The sequence below is a fragment of the Mirounga angustirostris genome, unplaced genomic scaffold (genome assembly GCF_029215605.1).
Source record: "Mirounga angustirostris isolate CCGP_5_RB_7025 unplaced genomic scaffold, mMirAng1.0.hap1 SCAF_6, whole genome shotgun sequence".
Lineage (NCBI taxonomy): Eukaryota > Metazoa > Chordata > Mammalia > Carnivora > Phocidae > Mirounga > Mirounga angustirostris.
In genome coordinates, this window is record NW_026991714.1 from 40,677,171 (window position 1) to 40,698,323 (window position 21,153).

At 38.9% G+C, this 21,153-nt stretch overlaps 1 protein-coding gene across 4 annotated transcripts in view; it reads left to right on the forward strand.

Moving 5' to 3' along the window:
* Nucleotides 1–20,348, forward strand: part of CEP350 (centrosomal protein 350) — a 153,634-nt gene extending 133,286 nt beyond the window's left edge. For all 4 annotated transcript variants that reach the window (XM_045877234.3, XM_045877235.3, XM_064594184.1 and 1 more), the window contains 4 exons: nucleotides 685–1,092; nucleotides 1,194–1,340; nucleotides 5,066–5,188; nucleotides 16,457–20,348. In XM_045877234.3, the coding sequence (XP_045733190.1) occupies nucleotides 685–1,092; nucleotides 1,194–1,340; nucleotides 5,066–5,188; nucleotides 16,457–16,621 (843 nt within the window). In that variant the 3' untranslated portion in view covers nucleotides 16,622–20,348. The remainder of the gene's footprint in view (nucleotides 1–684; nucleotides 1,093–1,193; nucleotides 1,341–5,065; nucleotides 5,189–16,456) is intronic.
* The last annotated feature ends 805 nt before the right edge of the window (nucleotides 20,349–21,153 follow it).

A 21,153-nucleotide genomic window follows, 5' to 3' on the forward strand; every position in this document is an offset into this window, starting at 1 on the left:
AATTGTCCTCTGTTATGTCATGAGTGGTCACTATAGGGTTGTCACAAATACTAGCAGCTTTATGCTGGATTGATGGCCCTCATGTGCTGTCCACAGGTTAGAGTCCCTTCCAGATTCACTGAACAGATTTATTCCATGGAGCTTTCCAGTGGTTCTCAATCCAGTTCCTTTTTTGCCTATGAAATTATTTGTCCACCTAGCTACTCAGTTACCCTGCAGATATTACCAGTTGTGATGTTGATTATGGTAAAAAAAAATATATCCGCTATGACATGTACTCAGACCATCAGCTTACTTAGGTTGCCCATGGACAGTTGAACAAAAGTAACGATTTTGAGTAACTTGAGCCAGATAATCACAAAAGGTGAGAAATTTTGTATACAATTTCCATACCCCACAGACAAGAGAGTACCTCAGAAACAAAATAATGATGATTCAAAAAGAAACAACTAATCAATAAACATTTTGTAAAAATTCAATTTTAATGCTTATATAAGCATAATTATGGGAAACGGTAGTTTTTTTTTAATTGTTTATTAGTAGCCACCATATTGTTTTTGTTTTGCTTATAGAGAAATAATAAATATACAAATAATATATTTGCTTTGTCTTTAAAAAAAAAACCCAAATGAGTGATCTGAGGTCACTAAATGGTGCTCTATTTGAATGGTTCCATTTCTGTAGGAGAGTCCAGTATTTGGTGCCAGTGGGCAGGAAGAACTTGCGAAGAGACTTGCTGAACTTGAGATCAGCCGGGAGTTCCTGAGCGTGTTAGGAGATGATCAAGACTGGTTTGATGAAGACTTTGGTTTGAGCTCTTCTCACAAGATCCCCAAAAATAAGGCAGAAGAAACAATTGTACCTTTAATGGCAGAACCTAAAAGAGCTCCCCAGAAGCCATGTGAAACACTATTGGCAGTTCCACATACTACAGAGGAAGTAGAAATTCTTGTACATAATGCAGCAGAAGAACTGTGGAAATGGAAAGAATTAGGTCATGATCCTCATAGCATCAGCATTCCTACAAAACTGCTTGGCTGTGCCAGTAAGGGTCTAGATATAGAAAGCACTAGTAAAAGGGTCTACAAACAGGTATGTAACGTGAAAGGATAATTTTAATTTTTAAATTTTTCTCTGTTGTCTGAAATTCAGATTCTTAGCCATTTTATTTTGTTTTGTTTTTCTCTATCAAGGCGGTTTTTGATTTAACAAAAGAGATTTTTGAGGAAATATTTGCAGAGGATCCCAACTTAAATCAGCCTGTCTGGATGAAGCCATGTAGAATCAACTCCAGTTATTTCCGACGAGTGAAAAATCCAAATAACCTTGATGAAATCAAGGTAAACTGCAAACTAGAGAGTATCTCCTTTTTTGACTTGCTGTTCATTTATGCAGATCTATAAATGCCATAAAAGCAGGTACTCTTCTGTATTATTCATCCTCTGTCCTCAAGGCCTGTCACATAGTGGGTATTCAATAAATGTTGAGTCACTGAATCCATGAGCAGTGGAGGGATGGGGGAGACGGAATCCTAAATCCTCAGGATTTTGCAAAGCATAATTTTAACAGTCATTTCCTATATATACATAACTATAATACTTAAGAAAAAATTAGGAAATAGGAAGATAAATTACTGCGATTCATTGGAGTTTTAGGTAAATTTTTGGCAATTTAGAGATAGGTATTCTAGAAGTACACCTGAAAACATGTCATCTATCAAACATGCCAGCCCAAGACAGGTGTTAACCTTTTCATCTTTGATTTTGCAGGTTTCAAATTAGTAATGTGGTTTTGAAGTATGTGAGATAGTAATATGATATATAAAATATATTATTTGTTATCTAAGAAGCCTCTGAAAAGATTAAGTGCCCTGAGGCTACAGTGACTCCCAACAAAACTTCAGTCACGTTGGTGGAAATCTCTGCCTGTTCACATGTTTCTTTAATATAGCAAAGGTTATATTTCCAGTGCAGTACCTCTCAAACTGTAATGTATTGAATATGAATCATCTGGGGATTTTGTTAAGATGGAGATTGTTACAGGTCTGGAGTAGGACCTGAGATTCTGCATTTTTAACAGGCTCCTTAGTGATGAGGATGCTATTGACCCTAGAACCACTCTGAGTAGCAAGGCTCTGGAGTTGTGTTTTCCAGACTATTTGATCATAGAAAGCTAATTTTTCCCACAGATAGCATACCTCCAACTATAGTTGATCTTTGAACGTTGTTGGCAGTTAGGGATGCCAACCCCCTACTCAACTGAAAATCTTTAGATACTAATAGCCTACCAGAAAGCTTATGGATAACATAGTTAACACATATTTTGTATGTTATATGTATTATATACTGTATTCTTACAATAAAGTAAGCTAGAGAAAAGAAATGTTATTAAGAAAATCTTAAGAGAAAATACATTTATGGTACTGTTGTGTATTCATTGAAAAAAATCCGTGTATAAGTGGACCCACACAGTTCAAACCCATGTTGTTCAGGGGTCAACTGTACTCATCTTACTGGTGTATTTTCTTACAGTCATCGAGGAGTGTATGTGGACTATTAAAATACAGTAAAGAACATATACAATATTCTGGTATATAATGAGGCATTGCCTAAACAATTTAGTCTTTTTTTATTAAAATATAGTTAACATACAACATTATATTAGTTTCAGGTGTACAACATAATGATTCAATATTTGTATATATTGTGAAAAGATCACAAGTCTAGTTAACATCCATCATCACATATAGTTACAAATTTTTTTTTTTTTAAAGATTTTATTTATTTATTTGAGACAGAGAATGAGAGACAGCATGAGAGGGAAGAGGGTCAGAGGGAGAAGCAGACTCCCTGCCGAGCAGGGAGCCCGATGCGGGACTCGATCCCGGGACTCCAGGATCATGACCTGAGCCGAAGGCAGTCGCTTAACCAACTGAGCCACCCAGGCGCCCACAAATTTTTTTGTATGATGAAAAATTTTAAGATCTGCTCTCAGCAACTTTGAAATATACAATACAGTATTAACTATAGAGACCTTTTGAAAATATTTTGTACTCCTAGAACGCCAACAGATGTCTATGAGATGCAGTGTATGCTTACATCGAAGTTAGGCAAACTGTGGCCCACAGGCCAAATGCAGCCTACCACCTGTTTTTATAAATGAAGTTTTATTGGACCACAGCCACACCCATTTGTTTAAATATTGTCTATGGCTGCCTTCCTGCTATGACAGCAGAGTTGAGTAGTTGTGACAGAGACCACATGGCCCACAAAGCCTAAAATTGTTATAGTTTGGCCCTTTACTGAAGTTTGCAGACCCCTGCTTAAATTGAAGTAAGTAGTGCCAAAAAAAAAAAAAAAAAAAAAAGTTTTCAGAGATTAATTTGATTCATTAAAAGAAAAAACAACTTTAAAATGATTTTCAACTTTGAAGAATAGAGTATCAGAACCAACCAGGGAGCTTTTTCAAAACACAGGTGTACTCCATTTCTTTCAGCCCTCCAAAGTTGATACATCCTTGAGAGAGAGAGAGAGTGGGGGTAGAGTTTGGGGACATATTGGTTTGAAAATCTTCTCAAATGATTCTGATTCATAAATGTATCTTTTCCCCCATTAAGAACATTGCTTTTTTGTTTGTTTAATTTTATTTTATTATGTTATGTTAATAACCATACATTACATCATTAGTTTTTGTAGTGTTCCATGATTCATTGTTTGCGTATAACACCCAGTGCTCCATTCAATACGTGCCCTCTTTAATAAACAGGCTAGCCCATCCCCCCACCCCCTCCCCTCTAGAACCCTCAGTTTGTTTCTCAGAATCGATAGTCTCTCGTGGTTCGTCTCCCCCTCCGATTTCCCCCCCTTCATTCTTCCCCTCCTGCTATCTTCTTCTTCTTCTTCTTTTTTTTTTTTTTTAACATATATTGTATTATTTTCAGAGGTACAGGTCTGTGATTCAACAGTCTTGCACAATTCACAGCACTCACCATAGCACATACCCTCCCCAGTGTCCATCACCCAGCCACCCCATCCCTCCCACCCCTCACCACTCCAGCAACCCTCAGTTTGTTTCCTGAGATTAAGAATTCCTCATATCAGTGAGGTCATATGATACATGTCTTTCTCTGATTGACTTATTTCGCTTAGCATAATACCCTCCAGGTCCATCCACGGCGCTGCAAATGGCAAGATTTCAGGGGGTTTTTGATGGCTGCATAATATTCCATTGTATATATATACCACATCTTCTTTATCCATTCATCTGGTGATGGACATCTTGGTTCTTTCCATAGTTTGGCTATTGTGGACATTGCTGCTATAAACATTGGGGTGCACGTACCCCTTCAGATCACTACATTGTTTTTTAACAGAACAACCATAAAAAGTAGTAAAAACCCACCTTACTTTATTAATAGCAAAGAATAAGTTGAAATAAGACAAGATACATAATATATATCAACAATCATCAGAATGCATATATCAATATAACACACAATGATGCTACCCACCAATTTCAATATTGAAATAGCATTTTGTAAAGTTTTTTTTAAGGCTAATAGTTTAAATATTGTTAATAAAAGTATCATGGTTTTATACTGAAGTGTTGATTAATATTTTTTAATTAAATATATTCAGTCATGGTGCTTCAGAATAAACTGTCCTAGCCAAAGCCTGTACTTGGCTCACATGGCATTGCTTCCAACATTTATATGGGGTTTTTCAGATGCAGAGATTTATTTTATGCTTCCTTTAGTAGTTTTGCCAGCTTGAAGTTAGCTGATGGTGGTTCTTGGGTAGAGGGGACTCTAAAGTGATTTTTCTTTGCAGATTCATCAGTGGGTTTTACTTTTGTGTGTTGTGTAAAAACAAAAATTCTTTAAGTGAATAAAGTCTGAGCATTTGGAATGCTTTTGTCTTCAAAATGCTAAGTGGAACTGTAAGTGGAAGAAATTCGTATGATCTTTTATTATAAATACCATATTATTAGCATAAATCTGCATTGTAAGCACTAAATCTCAGGAACTTGGTTGTTTGTGTTTCATTCCCTCCTCTTATTTTCACAGAACTTCATAGCCACAGAAGTACTCAAGTTGTTTAGTCTTAAAAAGGAACCAAACCACAAAACAGATTGGCAGAAAATGATGAAATTTGGAAGAAAGAAAAGAGATCGAGTGGATCATATCCTGGTCAGTGCATATAACTAAAATATTTTTATTTTAACTGTCTCTTCTAAAATCAGAATGTAATTAGAGTCTAAAAAGAAAGGGAAGGGGCACCTGGGTGGCTCAGTAGGTTAAGTGTCTGTCTTGGTTTCGTCTCAGGTCATGATCTTGAGGTTGTGGGGTCGAGCCCAGTATCAGGCTCTGTGCTCAGTGTGGAGCCTGCGTCACATTCTCTCTCCCTCTCCTTCTCATTCACCCTCTCTCTCAAATAAATAAATGAAATCTTTTTGAAGAAAAGGGAATATAGGGGCACCTGGATGGCTCAGTCGTTAAGCATCTGCCTTCGGCTCAGGTCATGATCCCAGGGTCCTGGGGTCGAGCCCTGCATCGGGCTCCCTGCTCAGTGGGAGGCCTGCTTCTCCCTCTCCCACTCCCCCTGCTTGTGTTCCCTCTCTCGCTGTATCTATCTCTGTCAAATGAATAAATAAAATCTTTAAAAAAAAAAAAAAGGGAATATAATTGATCTTAAGTCTATGATAGTAAAGCCTTAAATTCTTCATTTGCTGCATTTCTGCCCCTCAGTTTTGGAACTTGCTTTCTTTTGAACTTGGTAGATGAATATTTAACTTAACAGTATTTTGTGAGTATGGAGAACTTGAGAAATAAAAAGCTGAGTGGAAGCAAAGTTTAAGGTACCAAATTAAAAAGAGACCAGTGTAGATTCTGGGGCCAGATTGCCTGAGTTTAAATCTCTTTTCTGCCACATACCTGGTTTGTAATCTTGGACAAATTGTCTAACCTCTTTATGTCTCATTTCCCTGCCTGCAATCTACCAATACAGTTATTAAGAGAATTAAATGAGTGTTTATATATGTATATGTAGAAGAGTTCCCTGTATATGACTTAGTAAATACTAATTGTTATCATTTTGTCATCATTATTATTATCCAGAGCTTTAGCTGGATAGGATTTATTCCATTTTATGATATATTTCTCTAGCATTAGAAAAATGTTTATCAAGGTGTCTTGGCTCAGTGGGTTAAGCGTCTGACTTTTGATCTCAACTCAGGTCTTAATGTCAGGGTTGTAAGTCCAAGCCCCACATTGGGCTCCATGCTGGACATGGAGCCTACTTAAAAAAAAAAAATTGTCAAACAAAAAAAGAAAGAAAGAGTAAAGAAAAAAAGGTCCTTCATCCTGTTCTTTTACAGAAGAACGTTCTTTAAGTAATAGCAAACTTTAGGAAACTCGTTACTTGATTCAGGTTTATCTCTAAACATTTTCATTCTGGACTTTCTATCCTGTTTATATTCATATAATGAAAAACGAGTGTAATACTTAATCAAAGGCAAGTATATGCCTTTCCATTGCTTCATTTGCTCAGTAACAGCTATACTTATTAGATAAACATTTATTTAGTGTTTATAGCTTGCCATTCTTTTTCATGCCTTTTTCATGCATGAAGAGTGGCAAACTGTAAAACATAGTAATCATATGAGGTAGGAAGGACTCATGTTATTCTGTTTTATAAATGAGGAAGTTTAGACTCAAAGATATTAAATTGTCCAGCAAATGAGAGCCAAGATTTTAACCAACTGGTTCTTCATAGATCTTTGCATCTCAAGAATGTGAACTTACTCTCCTGTTTCAACAAGATTTTATTTATTAGAGAGAGAGAGCATAAGTTGTGGGAGTGGGGAATGGGCAGGAGAGGGAGAAGCAGACTCACCACTGAGCATGGAGCCCAACTTGGGGCTCGATCCCAGGACCCTGAGATCATGACCTGAGCCAAAGGCAGACACTTCAACTGAGCCACCCAGGTGCCCCTCAAATAAATAAAATCTTAAAAAAAAAAAAAAAAGATGAAGAAAGCATGTCAAAAACATCCATTTATCCTTGTATCAGTTCAATTGATCACATCCTCTATAAATCATCTCAGTGTATACATTTGAGTCAAGAACTGTGCTAATTAAGGACTGACGTGACAGTAGTAAGCAAGACAGGCATGGAGCCTGCCTTCATGGATTTACAGTTTGCAGCCAGAAACTAGCCATTGATATATAATTTACACACATGTGTAATTCTAAATTAAACGATAAAAATAGAGGAATAGGGAGCTGTTGTAAAAGCATAAACCAGGAAACTGACCTAATGAGGATGGTCAGGGCAGGCTTCCCTGAGGAAGTGACATTTGAGCTGAGATCTTAAAGATGAATAAGCATCACCTGAGTTCTAAGATAGAAGAACAATTCAGGGGGAGCAAACCACATTTGCCAGACCTGAAATGAGGAGAAGCATGGGTTTGAGCGGAAATGTTAGTGCTTGGAGGTGACATAAGATAAAACTGGAGAGGTAGGTCTATATCCTCCAGTGCTTTGTAAGCCATGTTAAGGATTTTGGATCTTATTGTAAAAGCAAGAAGTTTAAGCAAGAGAAATTACAAGATCAGATTTGCAGTTTTAAAAATGCTTGGAGAGGGGTGCCTGGGTGGCTCAGTTGGTTAAGCGACTGGCTTCGGCGCAGGTCATGATCCTGGAGTCCTGGGATCGAGTCCCACATCGGGCTCCCTGCTCAGCAGGGAGTCTGCTTCTCCCTCTGACCCTTCCCCGTCTCGTGCTCTCTCTCTCTCATTCTCTCTCTCAAATAAATAAATAAAATCTTTAAAAAAAAAAAAAAAGCTTGGAGAGTGCAGCACCTGGGTTAAGCATCTGACTCTTGATTTCAGCTCAGGTCATGATCTCAGAGTTGGGGGATCAAGCCCCGTGTCAGGCTCCCCGCTCAGGGGGGAGTCTGCTTGATATTCTCTCTCTCCCTCTGCCCCTCCCCCCCAAATAAGAATAAATAAATAAATCTCTTTTTTTAAAGATTTTATTTATTTATTTGACAGAGAGACACAGTGAGAGAGGGAACACGAGTAGGGGGAGTGGGCGAGGGAGAATCAGGCTTCCCGCGGAGCAGGGAACCCGATGCGGGGCTCGATCCCAGGACTCTGGGATCATGACCCAAGCCAAAGGCAGACGCTTAACGACTGAGCCACCCAGGTGCCCCTAAATAAATAAATCTTAAAAAAAAATATATATATATATATATAGTTATCTGCTGAGAGAATGCTTCAAAAGAACCAAGTGTGTGGAGGAAAAAAGACCAGCTAGAAGGATATAGCCTATATGGCAAAGGTGGCTGTTGTTTATTAAAGCAAAGCTTCTTAGCTAAATTTCTCTTGAGCACATGTCAAAGTAAATGAGGAAACTAGCATCGTGTCCCAGTTCAAAATGACACACAGAGTGAAGGCGTGCTACATACAGCCTCCAGCTAGTTACAGACGGCTTTTACTTCACATGGTTATAAAAATGTCATCTTAATAGTGAAAGGATTAAATACATTGGAAGGGGAGGCAGCGATATGGAGGCATCTTCAGACTTGAATTATTAATCAGAAATGACAAGTAATGTATCTCACAAGTGAACAGTAAGCAGATTGGTTTGTGGCTCTTCATTAGACGTACCAAAAAACAAGATACTGTCCTTGGATGGCAAAGGCTTCCAACAGTGCCAAATAGGGTCACTTATACAGAAACATCTCTCTCTCTAGCGGTTCTCAGAAAATTCTCAAATAGCAAACAAAAATTTCTTTTGCTTGTATAAGATTATTATAGTTTGGGTGAGGGTGTCGTCTGTGTATAACAATTCAAGAGATTTAGGAGTTGGGAAATAGTAACATATATATATATTATGTGAATATCCCCTTTACTGGTCATAAAATACTTTTCACCTTCCTACAGAGAGACTTGGGCCTGTGTAACTTGTTTCAAGAGTTCGCTCTTCCTTTTCCCGCCCCCACTCTTCTTAATATGTAGCTAAATGGTACTGTTAGCTCCTCGAGTTAATTATTAAGAAATGCTAAATAAACTTCTCTCCCACAATTAGATTTAGCCAACATAGCATTTGGAGATTCTAATATTTTTGCATTTTAGAGAGATTGAGATTCAAAACAACAATTCTTTTAAAAGGTTTATTTGTTTGTTTTAGAGAGAGTGCACACATGCACGTGCAAGTGTGGGAGGAGGGCCAGAGGCAGAGGGAGAGAGAAATTTAAGCAGACTCCATGCTGAGCACTGAGCCTGTCGCAGGGCTCGATCTCATGACCCTGAGATCATGACCTGAGCCGAAACCAAGAGCCAGCCGCTTAACCAATTGTGCCACCCAGTGCCCCTCAAAACAACAATATTTTATAACACGTGAACCAAAAATTCTTCCCTTAGTACAAAAGAAAAATCATGTTTATTATAATCATGCTCATTTTAGAAAATTTAGAAAATACTGATAAATCAAAAGAATATCATGATAATCTCATCACCTAGATAACTTTTAATATTGTGATGTATGGTCTTAGAGTCTTCTTATAAAAAGAATTTTTTTAAACAAATGAGATCATCGTCTCTTTTTTGTGATCTGATTCTTTTTACTTAATAAAATGAACTTTTTTTCTTGTCAGTAAATGTTCTTCTTTTATATCACTTTTAATAACTTTATACCATTTTATTTTCCTGGAAATATAGTAATCAATTGAATGGATGTACCATTATTTAACCAGTCAATATTTTTTTTGCTCTTTTAAACAGTGTTGTAATAAACATCTTGCAGTATGAGATTTTTGTACTTATTTCCAATAATTTCCTTAGGATAAACTCCTAGAAATAGAATTGCTGATTAAAAGTATATGCAGAATGTTAAGGCTTTCGTATGTGTTGTCAAATTGTTCTCCAAAAAGGTTGTACCAATTATACATACTCACCAACATGATATAAGAGTGGAGGTTCCCGCCTTTGCCAATACTAGCTGTTACCAATTTTTAAATCTTTACCAAAAGAATGAGCTCATTTTGCTCTATAATTTTATTATTAATGTGGTTAATTTTTTACTTGTTTATTGGCTTTCATTCTAGTGAGGGAGACAGATACACAAGAAAAGTTAAATATATAGAGCCAATAGGGAATATTGGGGTTGCAGTTTTAGATAGGATGGCTGGGGAAGGTCTTGCTGAGATGACATTTGTTTAAAGGACTGAGGGCAAACGTGAGCCAAGCACTCATCCAGGGGAAGAACATTCTGGGAAGATATATTGGCCCTTGATTACTGGGGGAAAGTCATTGGGTATGGAGCAGAGTGCGGGGTCAGAAATAGTAGTGGGAGATGATGTTCCAGAGGTATTGGGGTGTGTGTGTGTGTGTATGTGCGCGAGTGTGTGTGTGTGTGCGCGTGCGCACAGAGGGCCAGATCATAATAGGCCTTTGTAAAGACTGTAGGTCTTACTCTGAATAAGATTGGCAGACATTTAATGATTGAGCAGAAGAGTGATGTGATGTGATGTACATTTTAACAGGATCACTGTGGCTGTTGTGTTGAGAATGGACTGAAGGAATGGTAGCAAAGGTGGGAGCAAGGAGACCAGTAGGATATTGTAATAATCCAGGCAAGTGATAATAGTGGCCAGAACCAGTTTGGTGATATTTAGGTGATGAGAAGTGTTCAGATTCTTGACATATTTTCAAAATACAACAACAGAACTGCTGATAAATTGAATGTGGCATATAAGAGAAAGAAAGGTAGTAAGAATAACTCCGTTGGGTTGGTGGGAGCCACTGGAAGGATAGAATTGCCATTTGCTGATTTGAGAAAGACCGAGAAGAGTGGGTTGGCAAGGAATATCAGGAGTTTTGTTTTGAACATATTAAATTTGAGGTGTCTGATAAACATCCAAATGGAGATACTGAATAGGCCATTGGATGTATCAGTCTGGAGCTCAGGCAAGAGACCTAGGCTGGAGATAGGAATTTGGGAGTGGAGGACACAGAGATGGCAGTCAAAGCCATGAGGCCAAGAGAGAGGAGGGCCAACAACTGATTCCTGACACACTCCAGTGTTTCAAGCATTCAGAAGATGAGGAGGAACCAACAAAGGAGACTAGAAAGGAGCAGCCAATGAAGTAGAAGAAAGCCAGGAGAGTGTGGGGTCCTGGAAGCCAGGTGAAAGCGTTTCCAGGAGGAGGGAGGAATGAACTGCATGGGCTACAGCTAATTGGTCAGGTAAAATAACTGAGGATTTACCGTGGGATTTAGCAATGTGGAGGTCTGGACTGTCCTTAACATTAATGTAAGTAATCTGGCTGGCATGTGTGAGGTCAACGCTGGATTTCAGTAGGTTTCAAGAGAGAACAAGAGAGTAGCGAGAGCAGAAGTGGACATTTCAAAGGAGTTGTGGTTTTTTTTTTTTTTTTTTTGTAAAGCGCAAGATGGAGGGGGACATGGTGACAAGGTAGGGTCCTTGTAGCTTGAAAGAAATACGCTGATAGGAAGAATTCACTAGAGAGAATGCGATGATGCAGAGGAGCGAGGAGGGGCTGTGTGAGCAACGTTCCTGCAGTGGCACGGATGGGTGCCCTCCAGCTGAACCTGAGCGCTTGTAACATGACAGACTACTGTATTGAACATTTCATAATAAACAGTTGCTTTCTCCATATGAACACATATAATTTAGGGGCGCCTGGGTGGCTCAGTTGGTTAAACATCCGACTCTTGATCTCAGCTCAGGTCTTAATCTCAGGGTCATGAGTTCAAGCCCCTCACTGGGCTCCACATTGGGTGTGGAGCCTAGTTAAAAAAAGAAAGGAAATGTGTAATTTAGCTGTCATTGCTCAGACTAGGAAGGTCCCTCATCAGTCAGACTCTACATGTGTCTGTGGCATTATTTGAGTTGAGTAAAATACAAAGAATGTTTTTTAGACAGGCCTCCGTTGGCCAAAAAAAGGAAATCTTTTTTTCCGCTCCAGCTCCCATTCACTGTCACTTCACCACTTCACAAGGACATTGATGAATTTGTATCTTAGGTTAGCTAAGAATATGATGAGCTATTTTTAGCAATGCATTCTCAAAGTGTATATGATATGGAATGAATGACAAGATGTTAGACCAGTTTTTATGTATCCTTTATACACAGTAGCCTTGGAAAATCTCTCTCCTGTAGGTAGAATTGCACTTAAAACGACAAATCCTGTAGTGAAAGCACCTAGCTAACGATTCCATCTCCTTTACAGCTTAAGGTCTGATAAGGTACTAGATAGATAGCTCCTGAGTTTCTACTTACCGTGGATAAGTTCTTTCTCATAGTAAGCTTAAAAGGGTTTTCATGTAATTAATTAGAATTTACTTCTGCAGCTTTGGGGTTTTATAATAACAATTTTAATTCTTCCTGCATGCCTTTGGGGCAGCTCTCATGTTATACCTGTCTTTCCATCCCAGTTAAATGTTGGTATTCTCTGCTCTTGTCTGATAGTGTTTTTAAGTTCCTTCAACATCTTCAGCTTTACCTTTTTCAGTGTCCCTCTTTAGATACCATGCACAGAATTAACCATATAATATTTTATGTATTGATTTATTAGTACAGTCATATAACCTCTTCTCTTTTTCTATTAATGCAGCTTATAATCACATTTGTTTTATTTTTAACTACATCATTCTTATTAGACTCAGAAAAACTTAGGAAAACCCTAAAACCAAAGGGGTTTTGTAATTATTTGGGGGGCTCAACCTGTGCCTTTGTAGTTATTTTGGGGGCCCAAATAGAGGACCTTATTCTTTTATTCCATCATTTTGTTAAATTCGGCCCTTTGTTCCAAGCTACCAATACATTTTTGAGTGTGTTCTTCCAACGTATTTCTATTTCTCAACCTCATGTTACCTCTAAAATTCATTCAGGTCATTGCCAAAAATGATGAACTGGACACAGCCAAAGACAGCCTTTTAGCATTCACTAAAAAATCCACATGCCAGATATTTATTTAACACATTCTATTTGCACTGTCCTTGTCGCTGGGAAATTTAAAATAAAAGGAAAAATCTTGAGGCACTCACAGCCTAGTAGGAGAACAGATACATAGAATACAGTTTTGCCAAATAATGAAATATGAGGAAGTAGATTGGGAGCACAAAGGAAAAAGCTCCTGAGTCTTAACGGCGGAAACTTCCTTGCAGGTTGGTGGTTATGTTGTCCTTTAATCAAAAAAGCACAAATCCATTTAACTGACCTGTTTCTATTTCCCCATCTTGTTCGCAAGGATATGGTGGAAGACCGTGCCATGTGCTTGCTGAAATCTGGCCACGTTTTATTTCCCGCATTTCTCTTTTCTAAAACCAGCCTCATACCCTGTCAAAATAAAAGAAAATAAAGTTATTATTAGACTGACTTTTTAATATAATTTAATTTATGTAATATATATTAACTTACCATACATGCATAATACATGTGTAGGAGCAAGGGAAATGTGTAATAAAATAGAATAGACTCCAAAAGCCAGAAGGAAAAAAATGGAGGCAGATCTGCAGGCTGTGAGACCCCTTGGTTGCCATAGTTGAAGTTCTGAGTTGGGCTTTGTGCTTTTGGATGGCCAAAGCAAAATGGAAAGCAGCTGAGAGTGAAATGGTTCTTGCTCTAAGGAGGAGCAAAGTTTTTGCTAAATCTGACAAGGGCGCTGTGGGGGCCCATCGTCTTTGTGCTGAAATAGCGGGTCATGTCCCGAGCATATATTCTAGGCCACAAACGACTTCATCAGGACCGTGCTTCCTAAATTTTGTCACTGAGGAGGAAATTGCTCAAAGAAAAGATTTAATATTAAAGGTTGAGAAAACATAAAAAGGAAAGCTGTGCAAGTTTGTTTGGACAAAATTTATGGGAGATAAGAAAGCTTTGTAGGGACACACCTTTTTTAGCTTTCCCAGAACATGGTTCTCCCTCAACAACAGTTTGAGAAGTGTTGCATTAGGCTGTTGCTTACAGCATCCTTCATGAGAGGAACACCAATTCCTTGGTAGGTTAATAATATTTCTTACACAGCCATACAGAATGATTCTTTGATCAAATATAAGAAACTGAATTAAACAAGTTTCTTTACTGGCGGACTTCTTTTTAATAAGCTAATATGCAATGTGAACCTCGCAGAAGGAGTTTTCTAAAACTTATTTGGCCATGGAGCCCTTTTTGGTGGCATATCTGTTCATGGATCATAAATTAGGGAACAAAGGAAATGGATATTGTGCAAATCCTTCAAACACCCTCCTCCAAGAGAAGGAACGTGGCAGCCACCGTGTCATATATTTGTGAGCCCTGGCCAGGGGCACCTGTTGGGCTGTCCTTCCTTCTTGTGCTCTCAAACTCCAGGGCGACAGGCTTGCTCTCCCGAGAGCCTTCTCATTTGCCTATAACAGGAAGCAGAGTACAAGTTCCTGTCCTTGCTTCCTCGACCTTTTTCGAGATGAAACTATGATCAGTACAAGCCAGGCGTCTGTGGTCCCATGGCCTTTTCGCCAAGTTAGACTTCTGGTTAGACAGCCCCATCACTGCAGTTGATTTCACTGAATTTTCACGAGATCGGGGTTTACAATCCACTTTCACCACCTGGCCTCCATGCCGCACACAGTCTCATTGTGTACTGTATGTCCCATATGTTTCTTTTATGAGTTAGTCTTTAAAAACTATAAACAAGCAAAAAATCTTGGACAAATAAATAAAATCATAATAAACTTAAGCAATAATACATTTTAAAAATACTCTAATGAATATTAAACTTTATTCATTTATTTATAATACTCTAGAATCACATTCAGTATTTGCTTTGGATATATGCATTTTAGAATTGTAAATAATTGGACAGTTCTAATTTGATTAGTTTTGGTTTTCTGTAGGACTCCCCAAACCCTAAAATGTAATTAATATTATAATAACGGTGTATGGTGGGATGCCTGGGTGGCTCAGTCATTAAGCGTCTGCCTTCAGCTCAGGTCATGATCCCAGAGTCCTGGGATCCAGCCCCACATCAGGCTCCCTGCTCAGCGGGGAGCCTGCTTCTCCTCCCACTTGCCCTGCTTGTGTTCCCTCTCCCACTGTGTCTCTCTCTGTCAAATAAATAAATAAAATCTTTAAAAAAAAAATAACAGTGTATGGTGACAGATGGTAACTACACTGATCACATCGAGCACAGCATACCATATGGAGTTGTTAAATCACTGTGTTGTACACCTGAAAGTAATATAACCTTGTGTGTCAGCTATGCTTCAACTTAAAAAAAAAAAAAAGCAAGTATTGCATAACTGATTTTTTTTGAAGATTTATTTATTTATTTTGGAGAGAAAGAGCAGGGGACAGAGGGAGAAGTTGAGAGAATCCCAGGCAGACCCCCCGCTGAGCACAAGAGCCTGACATGTGGCTCAGTCCCACAACTTCGAGATCATGACCCAAGCCAGAATCAAGAGTCCGTCAACCAACTGAGCCACCCAGGGACCTCGCATAACTGATCTTTAAAATAAACTTAAGTAAGGGCGCCTGTTTGGCTCAGTCAGTTAAGCATCTGCCTTCAGTTCAGGTCATGATCCCAGGGTCCTGGGATTGAGCCCCGAATCGGGCTCCCTGCTTAGCAGGGGAGTCTGCTTCTCCCTCTCCCTCTGCTTGCTGCGCCCCCTGCTTGTGCTGTCTCTCTCTCTGTCAAATAAATAAATAAAATCTTAAATAAATAAATAAAATAAGCAGTAATACATTTAAAAAATACCCTAGGAATGCCTGGGTGGCTCAGTCGGTTAAGCGTCTGCCTTCACTCAGGTCGTGATCTCAGGGTCCCGGGATCGAGCCTCTGCATCGGGCTCCCTGCTCAGTGGGGAGCCTGCTTCTCCCTCTACCTCTGCCCCTGTTTGTGCTCTCTCTCTCTCTCTGACAACTAAGTAAATAAAATCTTTAAAAAAAAAATAAAGATACCCTAATGAATATTAAACTTTATTCATTTATTTATAATACTCTAGAATCACATTCAGTATTTTCTTTGGATATATGCATTTTATAATTGTAAATCCATATATCTAATAATTTACATGCTTCTCTCCCCCTTAAATCCTTATACACATTCCCTTATATTGTCATAGACAACAATATACTTGTAAACCTTAATATGTATAAAATCCTGGAATATTATCAAATTCCATTTTGACAGATTTGAAGCCATTTTGACAGTTTTGAAGACACTTTTATTTGGCAGTTGAGTCTTTTCAAACTTCTTGCAACTTCAAAAGGGGTATTGATATCATATAAACTACCTTTTTCTCTAATTTCCTTGGGCTGTATTCTCATGGGAAATGGTTGAGAATATAATTAATATGTCTATATAATAATATATAATATAATATCAATACAATTAATTTTCTAGCTTTTGTGTGACACTAATTTTCTGACCTTTCTGTTCTCTAAATTCTAGGTCCAGGAGCTCCACGAAGAGGAGGCACAGTGGGTGAACTATGATGAGGATGAATTGTGTGTGAAGATGCAGCTAGCTGATGGGATCTTTGAGACCTTGATCAGAGATACAATTGATGTTCTGAATCAGATCAGTGAGAAACAGGGGAGAATGCTACTTGTGTGACATCTTGCAAATAAACCGAACACTGAGTGCTAACATGAGTCCTGGGCCTTTCTGCCTCCTGATACACACCCCATCTCCATCATAGCAAGAGCGCTTCTGGACTTGCTACCTTTCCTTAAAGACTACTGGTTTGGAGTTCATGGGACAATGCGGTATATCTGGTACGGCAGCCCTTGCCTTTAGAGACTGCCCACTGGATTAGCTGGTGACTTTCGGTGGGCAGGGTTGCACTCCTGATGTTGACACACAGTATAATCCTACACCTCTTGTTAACACCCCTACTGGGTCTCAGATACGGGCTGAAAACACCAGACTTACCTCTTAGCTTAGATGAGGCTATCACTTCATTGAGTCTGAAGTCAGGCAGGAGAGGTATATAGAATTCTGCGTCCTACCATTTTTGAAAAGTAATCCTGGTCTACACCATGAAAGTCATAAATGGACGTTATAGTCTCTAAACAGTATTAAACCCCTAACCACTTCTAAATAGGCAAGTCTAATAACGTGTGCCTATTTCACATTCTGGAATTCATTTCATTTCTTTTTGAAGACCATTTTCTTCCATTATTGCAGTTGAGCAGCACCAAGTGGACTGTCGAGTTAACAGAAGTCAATGGTAGCCTTGCTTTCTGAGCACCATCTAAAGAATTTTAAACCTTTGCATTATTTTTAGTTTTCTCTGTGTGGGCATGAAAACAAAGAATGCCCCCACTGAAGACTGGGCTCAAAGGACTGATGCAGGGCTGGTTCTTCTACCCCTTCTTCTCTCCCTGCACTTTTCTTACTCCTTCTGAACCTCTACCAGCTGCTCCTAGAATCACAGATCCTCAGGACCATCTCAGGCATCCAGGCATGGCAAAAGTGGAAATAATTCATTTTGGCCTTCAAACTCTCAACTCCCATCTCTCCCCAAGAAGTCAGAGACGCTGTTACTTGAATGATTTAGGAAATGAGTGTGTGCACCAAAGACAAAAAGATATTGTCTATTGTTCGTGTGCTTGTTTTGCGCTATGGAACGTTTTTTAATTTATTCTGAGATAAATTATTAAGTTGAAAATGTGTGTCCCTATTCAGAAGTGAAATATTCTTCTTGTAAAAGTTAAACTTCTGTCTTGAAACTTCTGTGGTTCATAGTCTTTGCACAGGAAATCTCCGGTTTTAACAAACCCATACACATATCGAAGAAGGCAGTTTAATTCAGTGAAAAGAAGATGAGCTTTTCCAAGATCACCTGCAGTAGCAGGAATGGAATAAGATGATTTCAAGACACTGTATAATTCAGTTCTGCCTCTCTTGCAGCATTGCTTCTCACAACTATTACCTGTACCTGAAAAAAAAATATATAGACTCCAGCTGCTACATTAGAGCATACATGATGCTCTCTGGGACCTCAGTACCCTGCCTTCTTGACTGGTTTCTCTTTATCAGTCCTGTTCTTCTTCAAGTAATCTAGAAGAATGTGGACAATCTTAGGCGTGAATGTAAATGCCTTAATACTGAAGGTCCTGATTAGAAGCATGATTTAAGACATCCACTGGATTCATATTTACAAATATCCTGGAATGTTATAGCTTCAAAATACGTTAGAAAAACCCCAAAGATGGTATAATCTTTAAGTGTGCACGTTCGTTCATTTCTGCATCTTTCCTCCCAACCTGCCTTTGCGTCTCAGATGTTTCACTATGCACACTACCATTCCTCCTTGGTTTCATCTTGTCATTATGAGAAACTTAGCGAAATAATCATTGGAATATTTGCATTTTGCACAATGACTGGTATGATAGCTCTTGACAAATAAGGAAGGCACTGAAATGTGGTGATTGGGTCTCGGGAAATGCGCAGATTGATGTATCGCCAGCATTTCTTCTGGGCTCTTGCTGTTGAGCTCTAGTCTTGTAGCCATAATGAGCAGATGGACTAAGGGAAGCTAGAGTTTCTTGGGGTTATTAACCAGTAGTGTGGAGATACTGTTTTCACATTGGCCAAGGAAAAGCAAAGGCCTTTCTTTTTAGTTTGTGTTATTTGAAAGACAGAAAAACATCTTATCTACACCCTTTGGCTGTTTGTAGGATTACATTGATACTGAAACTTTACAGCTGCTATAAATTTTTTATAAGTGAATATAAAAATAATATAATAGGAATATAGGTTGTTTTTCTACATTCTCATTATTTGGACCTAAGTCAATTTTTAATAAGAAAGGTAATCTTTACTCTTTATGACATTATGATTCCAGAAAAGGAAAAAAAAAAAAAAAGATTATGTGGAGTCAGCTATCAGGACTTGGGGTTCCGTGGTGAGGATACAGCCGGGACCGCGTGTTGGCCCCCCTCGCGCGCTCCCGCTGTCTCCCCTGTCTTCACAATCCCGGGCTCCAGATGAGAGGCAGCCATCGGTCCGTCTTACTCCTTGTTAGAAATGGTTGTCCATAGTTTGGTAGCAGAAAACAGAGGAATCTAGAATTAGCAGATTTCTTAGAATTTTAACTATTGGATATAATTGAAAAGGTATTTATTGTTAGCATTAGGACCAGTGACTGTGGATACCCAGCCACTCGTTCCATATTGGGATCTTTTTAATCAAGTTCTGCCTCTTAACCAAGAATCTAAATATTCCCTCTTTCTAATCTTTGTTCCTTCTCCCCACGCTCCCATCCTCTTTCACTCTTTCTTCATAATTCCTCTAAGAAAAAGATCTTTGCATCAGCAGTAATATCTTTTAGAATAGCACTATCAGAATTTAGTAGTAAACCAACATAGAGGCTTCAGATTTAGTTCTGAGTCCAAAATAATTTGTGCTATCCAGGGTGCTGAACTCTGGGTTAACCAAGTACAGGGTATAGATTCCCTCTTCAGGTCTAAACAGAAATTTTTATTCTAGGGAAAAGTGGGAAGAGCTCAAAAGTAGTTAATAAGGAAGGTAATTGGTTTTTCTTTTACCCAAAAGAAAAGAAAATTCCTTCTGTGACTACAGGTCTCTGAGAAATTATCTTTCAAAAGAGATTTCATTGCTCATAAGAGTGTTGTGGCCTATTGATAAAAACAATTTTGTTCACTTTCTTGTCTTGAAAAAAGTGGCCTTAGCTTTTTGCAATACTTGAATCAAGTGTGTCCTCACACAGCATTGGAGACTCTTAACTTTTCTGCAAGAAGTTCAAACTTACATCTTCTTTTACTACCTTAAGAATACTAGTGAAGAAAACATTAATTCAAAGAGCAAATGATAGAAACTACAATGATGTTTAATGCAAATTGTAGGAATTTACATGTTTACAAATCATCTTGAACTGGCTGTGCAGCAATTCAATAAAATATCTTTGTATTATAAAAATGTGAAGAAAACAATGTAAACTGATGTAAAGGAGGTACTGTCATTTTAATTAACCTATGTTTAATAGCTTTTCCTTCCGGACTTTGCAAAGCCTTCTTGGTGAACACATTGCAAAGCGTTCTCTGGGAGGCCTGGCCTCCGTGTGTGTACTGTACTGTGCAGACATGAAAAACAAACCCGTTTACTGTGTATGTGTAAATAGCCTGCTCATCAGGCCATTTTCAGCCAATAGTCACATCCAGTGCAGCTTTGCACAGAAGACTTGCGGTGTGGTTTGTAAGTATGATCTGTAAAATAACTGGGATGATTCCCGTGTATACCTGTGTAAATAGATTTGTTAACTGAAATGTACTTTAAGAAAAAATAAAATCTGTAAATAAACTGATTTATAAACTAAGTTTGTGTCCCGTGTCTGTTTTTTCACCTTCTGAGCCGAGATTAGAAGCCGGTCCCCATGAAGTTGCGGACTGGCTAGCAGAGCGCATGCGCTCGGGCAGCGGCGTGAGGGGAGCTGACTGAGTGCGGGAGCTGTCCCCTCTGTTCATAAACGCCGTCGCCGCATACCCCCGAGCAGCCTGGGCTCTGACATTCGTCACTCGTGTGTACGGTCCCTGAGCACACCGTCATGTTCTGAGCACTGTGCCGAGTGCTGGGCAGGTAGCGGAGGCCACAGCCATGGTCCCCGATGTCCTGGAGCTGAAAGTCTAATTAAAGAGTCATCAAAAGAGAATTTGAAAAGCAGTACGCGACAAATCGCAGTAAGTGCTGCAAATGAAGCACACGCAGGGTTTGAGCATATATAATAAAAAGAACCCAGCAGGGGTGGGAATGGGTCAGAGAAGAGCTCCCTGATAATTGTAACTCTCTGTTCTATTTTGATGGGCTTCTTCCCTGTAATTCATGGCAAATATCTTTTCTCCCAGATGGCTTGAATTTTGATCACCCTTGCAAAATAACACAATGAAAAGTCACACACAATTAAGTGGGCCACAAAAAAGAGCCACCATCTGATGACTAGGTGTGGAGGCTATAATTTATTTCTAGAAATATAAGCTTGGAGAAGAATGGAGCTAGAGATCTAGAAGAATAACAGAATTTCCAAGATGGAAGTGTATGGCACTCAGGGTAATGAATCCTCACTAGCCCAACAGATTAGAAGTAACCACCATGGGGTGCCTGGGTGGCTCAGTCGTTAAGCGTCC